Source organism: Erpetoichthys calabaricus, chromosome 1, assembly GCF_900747795.2.
Source record: "Erpetoichthys calabaricus chromosome 1, fErpCal1.3, whole genome shotgun sequence".
Taxonomy (NCBI): domain Eukaryota; kingdom Metazoa; phylum Chordata; class Cladistia; order Polypteriformes; family Polypteridae; genus Erpetoichthys; species Erpetoichthys calabaricus.
Genome location: NC_041394.2, coordinates 151,581,229 through 151,602,703, shown reverse-complemented (window position 1 = coordinate 151,602,703; position 21,475 = coordinate 151,581,229). Strand labels below are relative to the sequence as shown.

At 39.7% G+C, this 21,475-nt stretch overlaps 1 protein-coding gene across 1 annotated transcript in view; it reads right to left on the bottom strand.

The window, feature by feature from the left end:
• The window catches only part of nup107 (nucleoporin 107), a 102,680-nt gene that overhangs the window by 1,655 nt on the left and 79,550 nt on the right, over positions 1–21,475 (bottom strand). The window contains exons 24-27 of the mRNA XM_028807287.2: positions 15,847–16,001; positions 13,096–13,221; positions 11,570–11,683; positions 1,783–1,950 (exon numbers count right to left, since the gene is read on the bottom strand). Of these exons, the coding sequence (XP_028663120.2) occupies positions 1,783–1,950; positions 11,570–11,683; positions 13,096–13,221; positions 15,847–16,001 (563 nt within the window). The remainder of the gene's footprint in view (positions 1–1,782; positions 1,951–11,569; positions 11,684–13,095; positions 13,222–15,846; positions 16,002–21,475) is intronic.

Sequence of the window (21,475 nt, the reverse complement as noted above, 5' to 3'; positions counted from 1 at the left end):
ATGGCGACACATGATTTAGCATGTTTTTGTCAGGTTCAATACATGCAGATTCTCAAAGGTGTCTTTCACAAAGGCCATTTTATTCAACTTGGAGTTTACTTCACAGAACAACCAAAAATTTTTAAATAATTTCCACATCTATGTGATGTCAGAATTTTCTTAAATTTTCTCCAAATGCTATGGTTTTATAATCCACTCTATACTGTTGAGCACCCAATAACACACTAGTATGTACCACAGTGTATTTATTACACTATCCTGTATGTTAAGGAAGACCATTAATTTTTCCTAATTTATTTTACTACTGATTTGAGTATAATGTGTTGAGTATTATAACCACCATACAGATAAATATTTGTAAGACAACTAGACTACTCTTTCCTCTTTATGAATATTTGGATTCCACAAGGTGCTCTCTAATCATATGCAATCCATGTGCCTATGTTGGTTCACCAAAATGAGATTTATTGCTTTAATTACTTTTTCTGCATCAAGATATTTTTAAGTGGTTTTGGTAGGTACACTTTACTATCTGAAAGAGAAATTGTTTATTCACTTCAATTGGTTAACTGAAAAGTGAAATACTTCAGTTTTACATATTAAGCTAGGCCAAGTTCACCTGTTGGCACCAGAATCAGATTTCCATACGGTTATGCATGTTTAGCCATAAAATCCTTTTCAGGGAAGCAGAATTTTCTCATAAGAATCTATACCAGTGATGTGCCCTAGGGATCTGCACTGGCAATCGGAAGGTTGCTGGCTCGAATCCCGTAAATGCCAAAAGGGACTCTGCTCTGTTGGGCCCTTGAGCAAGGCCCTTAACCTGCAATTGCTGAGCGCTTTGAGTAGTGAGAAAAGTGCTATATAAATGCAAAGAATTATTGGCTTAATGCACATGTAAATATTTATAACTCACTATTCAAGTAGTAAAAACAGTATACAATTATCCAAAACAGTACTGCCTTAAAGCTGTACAATTACTGAATATCAACACAACATTAAACTGCGAGTTCAAAAACTAAAATATTCCAATTGTCACAACTGCACTGGAAGTCACTTTCCACAAGCTTTTCTCATAGTAAACAAGAAGAAAAGAAAAGATGAAGGCACAAACAATTTTTCCAATGTTTAAGAAACCACAGTAAAAAAGCTTAATATACATGTAATTTATCTCAATAAAATGTTTTAAAATACCTTTATGTGAAAGGACATATACAAATGTAATCATTTTGACAGTTTGTCCTGTGTACTGTCTAAGTTCCAGCATACCATCATTTTAAGAACGTTTCTTCATTCATTCCAGTTATGTAGATTACATACCATAAATTATTGTAATGAATGGTTGTGTAACTCATAACAAAATAAAGAAAAAGAAATCTGTGGTCAACGTGTCAGGCACTAAGCTGTCAGTCCACTATAATATATGTGAAACACCACATATGTCCTGAAATGGAGAAATACATGAATTTTTATGAAGTCGTATGGCATGTTGCTAGCTAAATGATTAAACTGTCAAAACAGTAACTAAACTTATTCCTACAGAAAAGCCAAATGAGCTATGAAGAAAATAGTCCATCTGAAAACCTAACATGGACTGATATTACAGTATAGTGCTATTGTTTATGAATACTAAGCAGGAGTAAGGCCAGAAAAGTTGGTCTATGTAATAACCTGGGGATTAATTTATACTTCTGAGACAATGCAAAATGCATCCTGTCTCTTCAAGGAATAAAGGTTTAAAACAGTTTTATCATTTTTATTTGTGAAAATAATTCCCATTACCTGATAAAGCTTATGTTGCTCAGAGGACACAATGTCTGCTAATCGCAAGCACTCCTGATGATGCTTAGTGCTATGCAGTACGCTGTGCAGCAGGAAACACATGGCTGGCAGGCAGAGCCTCCTCAGTAATGTCATCTGATGGGAACGTTCTTGGTCCTCTTCTGCATTCTAAAAAGATAGCAATAACTTTTAAGTGAGATGACATCTGTCCAAGATGAGCACCATTTTTAAACAGTTGCTTGCATTAGTTAAATTTTATACACCATTTGTTTTTTGTGCAAATTGGGAGTCACAGATGCAACAGATTAACAACAAAGTAAAAAACTTGTTGCAGCTATTACATTTAATGATGACAGCATTCAGTGCTACTTTCAAACTTTTGTCTGTAAAAACAACATTCAGTAGATATAGGCAAAAATAAAAAGTTGGAAAAAATGGGCAATTATGCACAATGTAAAAAAGTGGCATGGAAAAAAACACTAAGAAGGAATGTAAGAAGCAATAAAATCAACAGTTACAATCACTAACATTTCCTCCATATTTTCCAAACTTCTGTTGCTTAGTCTGCCAGGTTTTGGTTCCTGCTATTGTAACGGCCGACCCCTTACCTAGCCGGCAGCTACACTTACAAGACCTGTGTCCTGGATAAATTACTGAGGCTAATCTATAAATACCAAACCGTACCTCTAACAAATAATATTTTCCCCTCAATCGACAGTTTAAACATAAGCAGATTAAGCAGATATGTAAAAATAGGTAGATAAATATATTAAATGAAATAACAAAAAATGCAAATTTCACACATAGAAGATAGGTAGATTGTTAGTTTGGTGGAGGGATATACATATCTATCTATGTGACAACATCATATATACAATAACAAACCCCCCCCTTGCCCCAGTAACATATAACAAACACAAAATACAAATAACAATGAATGAATATGGAAAATGCCAATGATAGTGAACTTGAGTCCGAGTATACAACTGTCCTGAATGCGGATGACTGGTCAACAGATAAGTGATGTGTTTGAATTTCCCGGAAAAAATGGAGCAACCTCACCGTGAATCCTCGGCGTGTGATGGATGACGTAGTCCAACCCCGGGGTCTCTGGCGATGAGGGAATTGAAGTAAATCCGGCAGAATGAAAAACAAACTGGTTACAAAACTGCGATGTGGGAAAACAGCAGGTAAAGTTGATTCGTTGTCGTCAAAATGTAATCTCCGTCTTTCTCCTCTCCTCTGTTCTCTCCTGATTGTTTATATAGTAATGAGCCGGATGTAATGGATTGATTATAAACAGGTGCTTTCCATCTTGGGGCTGCGGTCTCTTTCCATCATCCGTCCCCCCTGTATTTACGGGGACGACATTCACTGACGCACACATTATAAACAGCAAACGGGACGATGGAAACAAAACGCACTCAGTTCAAACATCGAACAACACTATTACTATGCAGCCCCGCTACATCAAACCCCCAACCTTGGACAAGAGAGGGCCGAAGTATGGCTTGAGATTGGCCACATGAATAGTGTCAAGCTTGGAGTTAGTGCCGATACCCCTTTGAATTTGGAAATTAACTGGACCGGTTTGTTTCAAGATTAATGCTGGACCTAACCATTTAGGCGCAAGCTTGGCAGAGAACTGCTTGCTGGCATCCAAGAGGTGGTGGGCTCTAGTTCAGACCAAGTCACCCGGCTTGAAGTGCGCTTCCTTCCGCCAGGCATTATATAACCAGGCATGTCTGGAAGTCGATTCCACCAACCTCTGTTGGATTCTCCGACGAAAATCTTCTAGTTTTAAAGTACAGTAATCCCTCCTCCATCGCGGGGGTTGCGTTCCAGAGCCACCCGCGAAATAGGAAAATCCGCGAAGTAGAAACCATATGTTTATATGGTTATTTTTAGAATGTCATGCTTGGGTCACAGATTTGCGCAGAAACACAGGAGGTTGTAGAGAGACAGGAACGTTATTCAAACACTGCAAACAAACATTTGTCTCTTTTTCAAAAGTTTTAAACTTTGCTCCATGACAAGACAGAGATGACAGTTCTGTCTCACAATTAAAAGAATGCAAACATATCTTCCTTTTCAAAGGAGTGCAAAGCAAGCAGTCAAAAAAAAAAATCAATAGGGCTTTTTGGCTTTTAAGTATGCGAAGCACCGCCGGTACAAAGCTGGTGAAGGCGGCAGCTCACACCCCCTCTGTCAGGAGCAGGAAGAGACAGAGAGAGAGCCACAGAAAAACAAAGTCAAAAATCAATACGTGCCCTTTGAGCTTTTAAGTATGCGAAGCACTGTGCAGCATGTCCTTCAGGAAGCAGCTGCACACAGTCCCCCTGCTCACACCCCCCCTACGTCAGCGCAAGAGAGAGAGAGAGAGAGAAAGTAAGTTGGGTAGCTTCTCAGCCATCTGCCAATAGCGTCCCTTGTATGAAATCAACTGGGCAAACCAACTGAGGAAGCATGTGCCAGAAATTAAAAGACCATTGTCCGCAGAAACCCGCGAAGCAGCGAAAAATCCGCGATATATATTTAAATATGCTTACATATAAAATCCGCGATGGAGTGAAGCCGCGAAAGGCGAAGCGCGATATAGCGAGGGATCACTGTACTGTTATTGAGAGTGATTTGTGAACTAGGGGCTCTGGGTAAAAGTCGGTCGAACAGGCCCTTCAGCTGTCTGCCCAGTGCCACCAAAGCAGGCGTTTCATCTGTGGCTTCGTGCATCACGGTGTTCAGGGCAAACCGGAGCTCAGGGAGCCATTTATCCCAGACTTGATGGCGTTCACCCACATAGGAGGCAATCATATGCTTCAGGGTCCGGTTCACTTGTTCAGTCATGTTAGCCTGGGGATGGTATGCTGTAGTAAGATTTTTCTTCACTCCCCAGGCTGTAGAAAGATCATCAAGGACTGAACTCGTGAACTGGGGACCCATGTCCGAAATGATGTTCTTCAGTACCCACCAACGGGTGAATATCTCATTCTTCAGGGTGGAGCTCACCTTGCAGGCACAGACATCTGTCAGTGCAAATTGTTCCATCCACTTAGAGAAATAATCCACTACCACCACCAGGACAGTCTTTCGTGAACTGGTCATCGGGAATGGCCCTATCAGATCGACCCCCAAAGTCTCTCCCGGTCCAACTGCGATTGTAACATCCCTGATGGGTTTACCAGGTGGGTTTTTCAGCTGTTGACATGTGTGGCAGTTCTTCACATGGCGGCAAACATCTGTCCGGACCGATTGCCAGCACGCCACCCCCAGAATCTTCAGGAGGGTTTTCGTCCGGCCAAAGGGCTGTCATGAAAAAAGTTCAAAAACTCTGGGATGAGCACCCCCGTGACCACAAGTTGTTGTTGCAGGCCCCCAAAGGATGATGGAACAGATCTATAAAGAACTCTCTGGAGGTCCACAAAGTGTACCCGGTCGGTGCGCCGATTATCCAGCTCCCTCCGAATATTTTGGCAGAAAGGGCTGGAAGCTTGTGCTTGGGCCAGATCATAGAGAGTACTAGGTAGCGATGGAAATACCTTCTTTGCTTCTGCCAAGCACACCATCCCCGTGGACTCTGATGCCCTAGACAGAGCGTCAGGCACGATGTTGCTACAGCCCTTCCGGAACGTCACCTTGAAGGTGAAGCTCTGGAGGCGCAGCACCCACCTGGTCAGTCGGGAAGAAGTCTTCGCGTGATTAAACACCCAGGTCAGAGCATGATGGTCTGTGTACACTTCAAAATCAACCCCTTCAAGAAAATGCTTCCATTTTTCCAAGGCCCACACTACTGCCAGGCACTCCTTTCTGCTATTGAATAATTGAGCTTGGTGCCGTGCAGCACTCGTGAAGCATATGCGATGACGTGCTTTTCCTTGTGCTTCTTTTGGATGAGCATGGCGCCGAGCCCCAGGTTGCTGGCATCAGTGTGTACTTGAAAAGTGAGCCGTGGATCAGGCTGGGCCAGGACGGGTGGCTTCTGTAGATGTTTTTTTCAGTTGCTCAACGGCGTCCTGGCATTCTTTAGTCCATTCCCATGGGACATCCTTCTTTCTTAACTGGTTTAAGGGAGCCGCTATGTCAGCCAACCGAGGGATGTATTTATGTCACCACCCCACTAACCCCAAGAAACGCTACAAAGATTTCAAGTCTGTGGGCGTGGGGTAGTCTTGGATGACCGAAATCTTTTCTGGGTCTACAGCAACCCCCTCTGCAGACACGATATGCCTGAGGAAATGGATTTGGGGTTGAAAAAAGGTACACTTTTTTGTGTTCAGGGTGAGGTGTGCTTGCTGGAGACGATGAAAGATGGTATACAAGTCCTTGAGATGCTGTTCTATTAAAGGGGAGTAAATGATAGCATCATCGATGTACACAAAGCAGATCTTTCCTACTAACCCCCTCAGCACTAGTTCCATAAGCCGGTGGAAAGTGGCACCAGCATTCCTTAGGCCAAATGGCATGGTTTTAAATTGGAACAAGACCTCAGGGGTGATCACAGCCATCTTCTTTTTACTCCCCTCATCCATTGGCACCTGCCAGTAGCCACTGCGGAGGTCCAAAAAAATAAAAACAGCTGCTCCATGCAGTGACGAGTATTTCATGAACCAGGGGCATGGGATATGCGTTCAGACTGGTCTTCGCGTTCACAACCCTGTAGTCCACGCAGAAACGAAAGGTGTCATCTGCTTTCTTCACTAGAACTACAGGGGACACCCAGGAGGAGAAAGATGGTTCAATTATTCCCTTGGCAAGCATTTTGTCTATATGTTGTTTAATAATATCCCTCTTCAGTGGAGAAACTCGATACGCCCGGTGTCTAACAGGGACTTCATTGGAGGTATGAATCACATGGGTAACCCCCCGTGCGACTCCCAATTTATCTGTCCATACCCCCGACCACTTCTTCAGGACCGGCCCTGACCTCTTCGGGTCGTTCCTCCACTGGGGCAGCCGTCGAGGTTTGATTTTCACTCCTCACTGATGCGTAAAAATTGATACGCTTCAGACTTAAGTCTTCTCTAGGCTTATGGATAAAATTGCATACCCCTTACCCAGGCACTATATACCCCCTGGGACAGAGATGAATAGTCATCTTCATAGCTGTTAAAGAATCCAGCCCAAGGGGTAACGGGACAGACAGGTGCCGGTCATCCAGGACATAGGTCTCCATTTCCCAGGTGGTGAACAGTACGCTGTACCTCAGGGGGGACTCTGCCAGACGCACTGACTTGCATAATCGTGAAATCGGCCTCCGACCGGCCAGGCTTGACTCGCTGGGGTCTTAGGGACTGGGTTTCTCTCGCACTGGACTGTATTTTACTCCAGTACGACTTGGAGTTACCCCCAGTCCCGTTCCACTTGCGAACCAACCTTAACCAGATCTTCAACTGACTCCACAACCCCTCTGCAGACCACCCAGCTAGCTGCGGGTTGCATGCATTAAGGATGCGGCGGACCACCTCTTCTTCGGACATGGCCGGCCGCAACTTTGGACACAAGGCCCTATATTCATAAGCAAAGTCCCTGATGGATTGTGCTGGAAGTTGCACCATGGATCACAGCTTGTCTTTAAGTTCGGTCTCATAAGCCTCAGGATGAAAAGCTGCAAGGAAAGCTTGTCGAAAGGATCCTCAGTCCCTGATGTTTTTCTTTGCGGTCAGCCACCAGCTGCGCACTGGCCCAGAAAGGGAGTTCCCTATCTCTCCCAAAAGTTCTTCAGCTGTCAAAGGAGGGACAGCCAAATACACCTCCCCTTCTTCCACAAAACTGAGATCATCATCTGTAGTATACTGAGCCCCCAACTTGCGAAAGGCCAGGCGTACCCCAGGGGTGGCGGTTCGGTAAAAAATATATATAGCAGGGGTAGGCAACGTCGGTCCTGGAGTGCCACAGTATGTGCAGGTTTTTGTTCCAACCTCCTTAACGAGAACTCAATTATTGCTGATGAAGCACATATTGCTTAAGTGACATTTTAATGCTTCATTTTAGTGGTCTCGCTTGTTAAGGTTCTCCAACCTTAATTGCTTATTTCAATCTTAAACTGCTGCATTCAGTGTTTTAATTGCTCCTTATTAGCAATAAGATGTAAAAGACAAAGCAGCCTGCAGTTCTCCAGCTAGCTTTTTTCCAATTACATCTGTGTGTGTTCATCATGCACGGTTTGATTTAATAAAACACTTAATAGAAAAATGTGACAGACTGAAAATGATCTGTTTTTGGCTTCAAATCATTTGGATATCATCCTTGGAAAGGAAAAAAAATCTACGATATAAAAGCCTTACATTGCACAGACTAACAAGCCATAAAAGTAAATAAGGTCTGAGATTGGCAATGATTGGTTTCTAATTAAGCAATTGGGTTGAATGAAAACCTGTAGCCACTGCGGCTCACCAGGACCGACATTGCCTACCCCTGTTTTACATCTTATTGCTAATAAGGAGCAATTAAAACACTGAATGCAGCAGTTTAAGATTGAAATAAGCAATTAAGGTTGGAGAACCTTAACAAGCGAGACCACTAAAATGAAGCATTAAAATGTCACTTAAGCAATATGTGCTTCATCAGCAATAATTGAGTTCTCGTTAAGGAACTGGGTTGGAACAAAAACCTGCACATATTGTGACACTCCAGGACCGACGTTGCCTACCCCTGATATATAGCACCTTGAGACCCCCGAGGCGTCGAGTGGATAGGTGACTGACGGTATGTCTGGAGACTCCTTCTGACTTCCCCCTGAAGAGATTCTTGCCAGCGTCGATCTGGCCTCTGGAGGCACAGCACAATCTCTTGCCCCAGGAGTTTAAGTTGTTCATTTATATATTCTTTCATCGCCTTCTGGGAGCTGCCGATGCGGGTCCGTAAGGCATCCTTGTGCTCTAATGCGCTTTCGGCTAATTCACCGACCCACTATTTCACACGAGCGAGTTGCTGTGCCAGATCTTCCCACGGAGGCAAAACATCTTCCTGGCCATCCTCTTCAGGTCCATGGTGATTTTCAAGGTACAGCGACTGTAAAGAATCCACCACCTCCTGCACCACTGAACAACTGATCGTGATGTGCTGAGTCCGGCTACTCCTTCTCACACCGGGGTGAAGCAATGGTGTCGCCCTGCTCGGCACACATAAAGACATGGTGGTAAATGGGGAAAAAAAAAAACAAAAAAAAAAAAACAAAAACATTTTTTAAAGGCAGACAGCTATAGCATTTTTAAAGATTCCTCAGAGAGGGCACCACTTATGTAACGGCCGACCCCTTACCCAGCCGGCAGCTACACTTCCAAGACCTGTGGCCTAGACAAATTACTGAAGCTAATCTATAAATACCAAGCCATACCTCTAACAAATATTTTCCCCTCAATCGACGGTTTGAACATAAGCACAAAAAAGCAGATATGTAAAAATAAGAGAATAAATATATTAAATTAAAAAAATACAAATATCACATGTAGAAAATAAGTATATACAGTCATGGCCGAAATTATCGGCACCCCTGGAATTTTCCCTGAAAATGCACCATTTCTCCCAGAAAATTCTTGCAATTACAAATGTTTTGGTATACACGTTTATTTCCTTAATGTGCATTGGAACAACACAAAACTCAAAAAACGGGCTGGACAAAATTATTGCCACCCTCAACTTAATATTTGGTTGCACGTCCTTGGGAAAAAATAACAAATCAAGCGCTTTCTATAACCATCAACAAGCTTGTTACACCTCTCAACTGGAATTTCCAACTGCTCTTCTTTTGCAAACTGCTCAAGGTCTCTCAGATTTGAAGACTGCCTTCTCCTAACAGTAATTTTGAGATCTCTCCATAAGTGTTCAATCGGAGTTAGATCCGAACTCATTGCTGGCCACTTCAGAACTCCCAGCGCTTTGTCTTCAACCCATTTCTGGGTGCTTTTAGAGGTACAGTATGTTTGGGGTCATTGTCCTGCTGGAACACCCATGACCTCTGACACAGACCCAGCTTTCTGACACCTACATTGCGCCCCAATATCTTTTGGTAGTCTTCAGATTTCATGATGCCTTGCACACAGTCAAGGCATCCAGTGCCAGAGGCAGCAAAACATCCCCAAAACATCTTAGAACTTCCACCATGTTTGACTGTAGGTACTATGTTCTTTTCTTCGTAGGCCTCATTCTGTTTTCTGTAAACAGTAGAATGATGAGCTTTACCAAAAAGCCCTACCTTGGTCTCATCTGTCCACAAGACGTTCACCCAGAAGGATTTTGGCTTCCTCAAGTACATTTTGGCAAAGTCCAGTCTGGCTTTTTTATGTTTCTGTGTCAGCAGTGGGGTCCCTCCTGGCTCTCCTGCCATAGCGTTTCATTTCATTCAGATATCGACGGATAGTTTGAGCTGACACTGTTGCACCCTGAGTCTGAGAATAGCCTGAATATGTTTTGAAGTTGATTGGGCTGTTTATCCACCATTTGGACTATTCTTTGTTGCAGTCTTTTATCAATTTTTCTCTTCCATCCACGTCCAGGGAGATTAGCTACAGTGCCATGTGTTGTGAACTTCTTGATTATGCTGTGCACAGTGGACAAAGGAACATGAAGATCTCTGGAGATGGACTTGTAGCCTTGAGATTGTTGATATTTTTCCACAATTTTTGTTCTAAAGTCCTCAGACAGATTCTCTGCTCTTCTTTCTGTTCTCCATGTTAGTGTGGCACACTCAGACACACAACAGAAAGGTTGAAGTCAACTTTTCTCTATTTTTAACTGGCTTCAGGTGTGATTGCTATATTGCCAGCACCTGTTTCTTGCCACAGGTGAGTTCAAACGAGCATCATATGCTTGAAATAAAACGATTTACCCACAATTTTGAAAAGGTGCCAATAATTTTGTCCGGCCCATTTTGAAGTTCTGTGTGACATGATGTCAGATTTGACTTTTTTTTGTGTTGTTCCAATGCACATAAAGGAAATAAACATGTGTATACCAATCTTAATTTGTAATTGCAACAATTTTCTGGAAGAAATGGTGCATTTTCTGGGAAATTCCCAGGGGTGCGATAATTTAGGCCATGATTGTATATAGATATGTATAATCCCTCCACCAAACTAACAATGTGACACCACCATATATACAATAACAACCCCCCCCCCCCCCCCCCCGTCCCAGTAACATATAACAAACACAAATAACAATGAATGAATACAGAAAATTGCCAATGATAGTGAACTTGAGTCGAGTATACAACTGTCCTGAATACGGTATGACTGGTCAACAGATAAGTGATATGTTTGAATTTCCTGGAAAAAAATGGAGCAACCTCACCGTGAATCCTCGGCATGTGGTGGATGATGTAGTCAACACCAGGGTCTCTGGCGATGAGGGAATTGAAGTAAATCCGGCGGGATGAAAAACAAACCTGGTTACAAAAGCGCGATGTGGGAAAACAGCAGTAAAGTTGATTCATTGTCATGAAAATGTAATCTGTGTCTTTCTCCTCTCCTCTCTCTGTTCTCTCCCGATTGTTTATATAGTAATGAGCTGGATGTAATGGATTGATTATAAACAGGTGCTTTCCATCATCTGTCCCCCCTGTATTTACGGGGACGGCATTCACTGACGCACACATTACAAACAGCAAACAGGACGATGGAAAACAAAACACACTCCGTACAAACATTGAACAACACTATTACTATGTGTATTAAAACCCAAACATTGATGTTATTGGGGTTCAACAAGCAGTAAAAAAAAAAAAAAAAATTGTTATTTGTACACTATACACTTGACAATCTAAACAAATAGCAAAAAAACTGTCACTGACCTCATAAGCATCAACCATCCAACCTCCATCTACAAAAAGTAGTACATTGTACATTTTGTCCTTGACATCACTGGTCAGTGCATTCAAATGTTTGCACCAGGTCTGATATTCCATCTGCACAAAAATGAAATCAATTTTGAAAACAAGGCACTCAAAAAGTGGCAAATGACATCTTAACACATATTAAGAATAAGAAATTAGAAAAATAACAAAAAGCACAGTCTGACAGAGGCAGTACAATGGTATGGGAAATGTTCTATTGGCACAACAGAATTCTTAATATCAGCTGAGTGCTCTAAATGCCACAAACATCATGTGTATTACTTTACGGACTGCTTTCTTTTTTTTAAAAAAATGGGACTTTCCAGCAAAGCACAAAGCTCACATCACCTCTAGGAGGTTTCACAAGTATGACAATGACTTCAGTTTGATCCAACAGCCCGCAAAGTTTCCAGATCACAATTCATTTAGGGTACCACTGGCAGATGAAAAAAAAAAAATATATATAGGACCTTTAAGATGCTAGGGAGTTGGCATAGACCAAAATCAGCACCTTGTGAAATCCACGCTTTAAAGCATTCAAGCTGATCTGGAGGCAAAAAGAGGGACCATTGTGAATCTAGAGAAGTAGAGCTAATAAAGAGTGGCCAATGAATACATATTAATATGCTGTTAATATTAAGTTAATGCCCTGTACTTTAATGAATACCTAATTGACAAACCATTATGTTGTTATTTACTTAGTGTGAAAAAGATTATTTAGAAAATACATTACAGCACAGAAAACATTAATATAGTACTTTTGTCAAAAGCTGTACAGCTTGCATTACAACTCCAAATTAAAGTAACACCACAAGCACTATATCTCAAAAATACAGTATTAATAAAACATATTTCCATAAATGCAATGTTATAACTCGATGACTGAAAAACTTTAAAAAGCTAAAAAAGTGGAACTCTCATCTTTTAACTGTTGATTGGTCTCATTGTGCTTTCCATTTACTAGTGACAGAACACTTTGCATTTTGTTTTTAAATATTCCACAACTTTTTTAAAGTAATTTTCCAATTTAAAGCGTTATTCTACAATGAAGCAAACCAGAAAAATTTTAATCAGATTCTTAAATGAATATACTGCATTTTTCTATAAGGCCTTCTCCACTTAAAACTTTCATGGTGAGCAGCTTTGTGTAGAAAAAAGCAGCACAGCAATCAAGAGTAACAGCCACAGCAGAATATATACAACCTGATCAAAAACAGCAAAACTGGATCAGCAGTTCAGCATGTTTTACAGCTGCTGTGCAGGCAAAACTTAGGGTCAGTTGTGGATTGCTTTATGGTTAACCAAGCATTGCATTTCTGTCTATTGCATAGACACAAACCATTGTGACTATTGTATTTTTTAAAAATAAAGTTAAAAAAGATTTGGAAAAAAATCTTAACTTTTTACATTATAAGCATTGTATGCGGACAATTATACCTTACTTCCTAGGACTCAAGAAATGTAAGTTTTTTGATTATACTTACTTCATAATCTTTAACTTTCATCTCATAGGCAACCTCCTCTTTGAACTTGGCCTGTGGGGGCCAGGACTGGCTTTTGGGAGCAGTGTTCATGTGCTTAAACCAGTCATTAAAGGCTTCATGGGCTTCCTAACAGAAAAGGCGACAGGGATCAGAAAAGAAAAAGCACACACAAGTCAAATGTTACAGTTCAATCACCCCCACTAACTTTAAAAATTCAACTATTTTAGTAAGAGAGAGTCCAAATGTTTTTAAGCTAGCTGGGGGTGTTGACATTATGGTTGTGGAGGGCTGTAGTGATTGTGGGATTTCATTCATTTGTTTCTTTAAGACTGAAAGCCCTTATTTTTTTCCTTACCCAGTCATCAAAAAGCCAAGCAATGCTGTTTAACCCCTTAACCGCCCCTCTGCCGGATATATCCGGCACCGTTGTTTTATTGCTAACGCCATACTGCCGGAATTATCCGGCACATTTGCCTGTGGTTATATGAATGCCTGGCAAGTAGTATAACTGACGGTTTGGCGTGGGTATTATTACTACGTTGTATTTCGACAAGTCTGTGGTTGTTTTGGCCGGTCATGTGACGTGATTCGCATGTAACAGCTGTGAATATGGTGAAACGTAAACTGACTTCAAGTGAGGCTTTGCAGGCGATTTTGGACAGTTCTGATCATGATTGTAGCAGTTCTGAAGAAGATTTTAGCGACAATGATGAGCAGCAACGTGCGCTGCATGATACTGTGAATGAAGACGCATCGGATGACGGCGATGAGTGGGTGTATCCCCAGCATCTCAACTGGACTGCTGCCCGAGGTGAACTACCTTTTCTGCATCCGTTTGAGGCAACGTGTGGCTTTACTGTTGATGTAAACAATTACACTGCTGAGCAGTTTTATGAGCTGTTTGTGTCACCTGATTTGATCAGACATTTTGTTCATCAAACAAATCTGTATGCAGCACAGTTTATTGAGAAAAAATCCCAATTTACCTCCACATTCCCGTGTTCGTGCTTGGTTTGACACTGATGAAAACGAAATGAAAAAATTCATTGGGATTTTGATGTTGATGGGAATAATCAGAAAACCAGATATTGAGATGTACTGGTCTACAGATCCTATGTATGCAACACCTATTTTTGCAGCTGTCATGACACGTAACCGATTCTCTTTGCTGCTGAAATTCTTTCATTTGAATGACAACAGAAACGAGCCAGATAAGAAAGATCCAAACCGCGACCGCTTGTTCAAGCTACGTCCTTTGATTGATCATTTATTTGAAGCAGTTGATGAAAGTTTATTGTTGTGGAAGGGCCGCTTACAGTTTCGACAGTATCTACCATTGAAAAGGGCACGGTTTGGTATCAAGATGTTTTGCTTATCTGAGAATTCAGGTTACATTTATAGATTTCGTGTATACACTGGCAAAGAGGATCCTATGAGTAGTATTTCAGCAGTGTTGCCAGATGAATGTAAGGACTTTGGACTTTCAGAAAAACGCTGTCGTGTCTGTTCAAAGAAGGGTCAGTGTAGAGACGTCAAGACCTTCTGCTCAAAGTGTCCCAGCAATCCAGGACTTTGTGCAGTTCCCTGCTTTGGCCTGTGGCACAGCAAACTCAAATACTGGGAATGAAACTATGATTGACTGAACTACTTTTGACTTTTGAATTACTTTTGACTGTTCCGTTTTGTAGTAGACAATAAATCCAGAAGCCTGAGAAAAGGTACATTTTGTGTTTTATTATGTGTTTGCCCATTTCTAGAACTTGCACAACATTTAGTGGTCAATACTGCTTGAATAAATGTAAAAAATATGTAAAAAAGTAAAAAAACGAAAATTGTTCAGATTTCGCCTGGCGTGGGGAATATTTAGGGAGTTGGCGGTTAAAGGGTTAATGAAACATCTTAAATCTGTGTCTTGTTAATGCTCTCATTTTCTCATACCAGACATTTCCAAAATTGTTTTTTTTCCCCTGAGATCACTATAAAATTGTTTGACTGACCTGACCAGGTTGATATATATACAGTAATTTAGATCTTCACTTTTTTGTTTTCAGATATTTTACTGAAACACATAAGGTGCCAATGGAATTAAAGAAGATGGTTTTCTTTTGGTTTGCTTTTTATCTTAATGTCTGGATGCTGGTTAAGGAAAAATATTTATTAATTACAGTGGATATAAAAAGTCTAGTTTTGTATAATATTTTTTTCCTTTTTCACTGAAGTTTCTGATTTGTTTTCACCTCCTTTGTATAGACTGCAATAAAGTTGGAATAAGCTCTGACAAGATTTATCTTGGTTTCATTTTTTATTACACAAAATCTGCAATTTTGGCAGGGGTGTGTAAACTTTTTATACCCACTGTAAGTGCAATCAATCTTAAAAAGGTAGTCAATGTTAAGACCAAAAAAAAATTAGTTCCATTATCTGCAGTAATTGGATTACTAATTAATGAGTGACTGTAACTAAAATCTGTAGCCACTGTGGCCCTCCAAGATCTGTGTTTGACATCCCTGGTTTAAGTCATACAATGAATGATCTACATTTTAAAGTGTTTTTTTCCTTATTGTTTAACTTAATGTATTGCTAACCCCTTGATCAACAAAACAAAATAGCCAATATCAACCAATAAACCGATCAATATAGTCATTTCATACCTTCTTCAGTGCTGCTTTTTCTGTTTACTGTTCTGTTTAGTATTAGTTTTCTCTTACATTACTCTTCATAATGAAAAACTTTAATATAGCAGGCACTCACTAGGTAGGCTCGGATACAGAGGTGCTCACGAATTGCATTTTTATCCTCTGCAGGAACATCCAATCCTTGATCCCCCCAGTGCTTATAGATTTCATGTACAGAGTCTTCTGGGATCTTAATGAAAACACCCTTGGCAGCTTCGTATTTCTTTGAACCTTTAATAGAAAGAAAATAAATTAGCTGAGGGATGGTTAAAATCTGCTGGTCTAAGAACTTAAAAACAGTACAAAGCTTCTCAAAACCATTCGAGAATTCTATTTCCTAAAACCCATTTGTTTTAGCAATAATTGCTGAAATAGCCTGACCTACTGCATTTGCTTAATCTCACTTGTGATATTTTGTTAGTTTTTTTAATAACTTTCTGAAGCTAAACATAAGATGTAATGAATATTACGCTTAATTGTAGAGCTGAACGATTAATCGATTTGAAATTGAAATCGCAATTTGAAACAATGAGATTAGCAAATCGCAAAGGCTACGATTTAGGGTATACAGTAATCCCTCGCTATATCGCGCTTCGACTTTTGCGGCTTCATTCTATCGCGGATTTTATATGTAAGCATATTTAAATATATATCGCAGATTTTTTGCTGGTTCGCGGATTTCTGCAGACAATGGGTCTTTTAATTTCTGGTACATGCTTCCTCAGTTGGTTTGCCCTGTTGATTTCATACAAGGGACGCTATTGGCAGATGGCTGAGAAGCTACCCAACCAGAGCGCGTATTACCTATTATGTAAAACTCCTCAAATATATTGCGAGCACGGGGGCTGTTCGCACCCCTAGAAGATACGGCCGCTCCTCAAAAAACACTGAAAGATTACCTTCACATTGCTCTCTTCCTTGCTGGGCTTATATGTGGCAGCTTTGTCAAGCAATATGCTTCCTGCACGGTGCTTCGCATACTTAAAAGATCAAACAGCACGTATTGATTTTTAATTGTATGTTTTTTTTTTTTTTTAGTTTTTTTTTAAAATATTTTTATTTTATTAATTTTCATTGTAATCATTCCATACAAACAGATCAATTTATAACCCAACAAATTTGAAGACAAATCAAACTCCACCCCTGAGAAGGAGAGCTTAGCTAAAGGAAAATTGCTTTAAGCTTTTTAATAAGGCAACATTAGACAAAAGAAGGGGAGAAGTAAATATCTATATAAATAAGAGATGGAGAAGGGAGTTAAATGCAATAATAGTTAATTCTCTTATTCTAAAATAATATTGATTAAATCCTGCCAAGTTTTGAAAAAATTTTGTACAGATCCTCTAACTGAAAATTTGATTTTTTCCAATTTCAAATAATATAAAACATCAGTTTCCCACTGACTTATAAGAGGAGAATTAGGATTCTTCCAATTTAACAAAATAAGTCTGCGTGCCAAGAGTGTAGTGAATGCAATCACCGTTTGTTTGTCCTTCTCCAATTCAAGTCCATCTGGAAGGACACCAAACACAGCTGTTAGTGGGTTAGAGGGATTGTGATACTAAGGCTGTCTGAGAGGCACTTAAAAATTTTTGTCCAAAATGATGTTAGTTTGGTGCAGGCCCAGAACATGTGACCCAGTGAGGCAGGAGCTTGGTTGCAGCGCTCGCAGGTTGGATCCTGGCCTGGAAACATTTTGGACAGTTTTAAGCGAGACAGATGAGCTCGATATATAATTTTTAGTTGAATAATTCTATGCTTTGCGCATATAGAACTCGAGTGAATTCTCTGCTTTGCTACCTTCCACTCCTTTTCTGATATATTGAGTAAGAGATCTTCTTCCCAATGTCCTCTTGGATCTTTGAAAGGTAGGGACTCTAATAAGATTTTATATATTGCGGAAATAGTGTTTGTTTCCTCGGAATTGAGCAGTATTTTTTCCAGCATTGTGGAGGGTGCAAGGTGGGGGAAATCGGGCAATTTCTGTTTAACAAAATTTCTAATTTGAAGATAGTAAAAGAAATGTGTAGCTGGGAGGTTAAATTTTGAACGTAATTGTTCAAAAGATGTAAATATGTTGTCTATATAAAGATCTCTGAGCATTTTAATCCCAAAACTTTTCCAGGTATTAAAAACTGGATATACTTGCGAAGGTTGAAAGAGGTGGTTCCCTTGCAGAGGTGCCACTGATAAAAGATTTTCCATCTTAAAATGCTTCCTAATTTGGTTCCATATTCTGAGTGAGTAAAGCACGATTGGGTTATTAGTATATTTGCGATAACTTTCATTTATTGGAGAGCAGAGCAGGGAATATAAAGAAGTACTACAGGATTTTACTTCTATTGCAGACCAAGCCTGTGTATGTGCATTTATTTGTGTCCAGGTTTTTATGGCTTGTATGTTTGCTGCCCAGTAATAAAACTGAAAAATTAGGTAAAGCCATGCCACCTTCTGCCTGAGGTCTTTGTAGGGTCGCTCTTCGGATACGTGGGTGTTTTGAGTTCCAAATGAATGAGGTTATTATTGAATCTAACTGTTTAAAAAACGATTTATTGATATATATTGAAATGTTTTGAAATAAAAAGAGAAGTTTAGGAAGGATATTCATCTTAACGATGTTAATTCTTCCGGCTAGAGTGAGATGAAGGGTTGACCATCTATGCAAGTCTTGCTTAATTTTTTCCATACAGACGCCAAAATTTTGTTGATAAAGAGCTTTATGTTTACTTGTGATATTTACCCCTAGGTATTTAAACTGATCTGCTATGGTAAAAGGTAGGGTGTCTAATTTATTATTATATGCTTGTGAGTTCACTGGAAAGAGTATACTTTTATTCAGATTAATTCTAAGACCAGATATCTTTTGAAATTCTGTTAGTGCTGTTAAAACAGCAGGGACAGTGTTTTCTGGGTCCGATATATATAAGACCATATCATCTGCATATAGAGAAATTTTCTGTTCCAGTCCTTCTCTGACAATCCCCTTTATCTGATGAGAATTTCGGCAGTGAACCGCCAGTGGTTCAATAGCGATTGCAAACAACAGTGGCGACAAGGGACATCCTTGTCTGGTACCACGTTCTAGTTTAAAGTAGTCTGAGCAAATTTTATTAATACAAACTGAAGCTTCTGGACTGGTATACAGTAGTTTAATCCAAGCACAAATATTCGGGCCAAACCCAAATTTCTCCAATGCAGTGAAAAGGTAATTCCATTCGATCATGTCAAATGCCTTTTCTGCGTCTAATGATAGTAATATCTCTGGGGTGTTTGATTTTGCTGGTGAATATATAACATTAAATAAGCGTCGGAGATTTGAAGATAGATGTCGGCCTTTAATAAATCCAGTTTGATCTTGTGATATTACCGAGGGCAGCACTTTCTCCATCCTTCTAGCTAGGATTTTTGAGAGTATCTTAACATCATTATTCAGGAGTGAAATTGGTCTATATGATGCACATTGTAACAAGTCCTTATTTTGTTTAGGAAAGACGGTGATTAATGCTTGTCGAAATGTTTGAGGTAGTATTTGGTGGTCTTTAGCTTCTGTAAATGTTACCAATAAGAGTGGAGCTAGCTGAGTGGAGAATTTCTTATACAACTCTACGGGGTAACCATCAGGGCCTGATGATTTCCCGCTTTGTAGTGACTTTATAGCGTCTAGTAATTCTGTTAGCGTTAGAGGTTTATCTAGTTCCTCAGCACTTAAAGCATCTATTTGTGAATTATCCAGAAATGCATTAGATTGCGTGTTGTCTTCTTTGGGCTCAGTGGAATATAAAGACTTATAGTAATCTCTAAATGTGTGCATTATTTTATTATGGTCGATGATTTCTTCTCCATTCTTGTTGGTGATTACTGGTATTGCATTGTGAACTTCTTGTTTATGAATTTGTTGAGCTAAAAGCTTATTAGCTTTTTCTCCGTGTTCATAGTAATGCTGTCTAGACTTATAAATAAGTTGTTCAGTTTCTTTAGTTGTTAAGATGTTAAGTTCTGTATGCAGGGCCTGCCTTTTCCTGTGAAGAGCTTCACTTGGACGCCTGGCTTGTTCTTCATCTATTCTAGTAATTTCATTTCTTAGCTCTGACACTTTCTTGGTTTCTAATTTATTTCTATGGGAAAGATATGAAATAATCTGGCCTCTTAGGAAGGCCTTTAGAGTTTCCCAGAGTGTTCCTGCAGAAACCTCTGTAGACGTGTTTGTCTCTAGGAAGAAGCTGATTTGTTTGGATATAAATTCTGTGCAGTTCTCGTCTGCCAATAAAAGAGGGTTAAGACGCCATCTGCGAGGTGAGTACGAGGGGCTTATTGATTTTAGCTCCAAGACTAGAGGGGCATGGTCAGAGATAACAATTGTGTCATATTTGCATGATTTAATTGTAGGCAGGAAATTATTATCTATAAAAAAATAATCAATTCTTGAGTAGCTATAATGCACTGGTGAGTAGAACGAATATGTTCTTGAGTTTGGGTTAAGAAACCTCCAGGGGTCTGATAAGTTGTGATCATTTAAAAACTGTGTAATTATCTTTGCAGTATTAGATGTCGTCCCCCCTGTCACGGGAGTCCTATCTAAGAGTGAATTTAAAACACAATTAAAGTCCCCAGCCATTATAATTTTATGAGTGTTCACATTGGGAATGGATGCAAATAGATTTTGCATGAATTCCTTATCATCAACATTGGGTGCATAAACATTTATCAAAATCATTTTACTGTTATATAAGTTGCCCATGACCATCACATATCTCCCTTCAGGGTCCGACACTACCTCTGATGCTACAAATGGAACTGTTCTATGTATGAGAATTCCCACCCCTCTAGTTTTCTTTATAAAGCTAGAATGGAACATTTGGCCAGTCCAGTCTTTTTGTAATCTGAACTGATCCTTGGTTAGTAAGTGGGTCTCCTGTAAAAATACTATTTTAGCGTTTAAGCCTGTTAGGTGAGAGCATACTTTCTTTCTCTTTAATTTGTGATTCAGGCCTTTAACATTCCAGCTCACAAAGTTAACTGTCCCATCATGGAGACATTGATTCTGAGTTTTTAATGTCATTTTATAGTTTTAATTGGTAATATGGCAGTTTTAATCTTAGTTTCAAGATTCCCCAGGAGTTGTTGCATGTTAGCCTGTTGCTGCATTGATATTTATAATTATAAGGATTATAAGAATAGATTAAATATAACCTGCTCTCCTTCTCTCCCCCCTTTATCCCCCCACCCCCCCCATTTTGCCTCCCCACATGAGGCTAGACCCCACTTCGCGATGTTCCAGTCCTCTGACATACGAAGAGACAGAGCACGTCCAAAACAAAACAAACCCCACCCTGCAGCGGCGTTACAGAATTAAAACAGAGATATCTTTTACAGTTAAATCCTTAATACTATCTGCCGAAAATGTTCTCATTAACAATATTTAAGCTTGAAATAATCTTCAGCGCTTTTAAGTTAAGATATTAAGATTAAAAAAAAAAAAAAAACAAAAAAAAAAAAAACAAAAAAAAAACAACCCCCGGAATAATTTTAAAAACTAGTCTAGGATAAACCTGGTAATTCATACTGTAATAGTATAATGGTAATTGTATAAATAGTAGAACAAGCATTAAACCAAGGGTATGAAGTTAAACAGTCTACTTTAAGGTATAGTAAAATAAAAAAAAAAAAAAAATAAAAAAAAAGGAATAAAAAAATAAATAAATAAA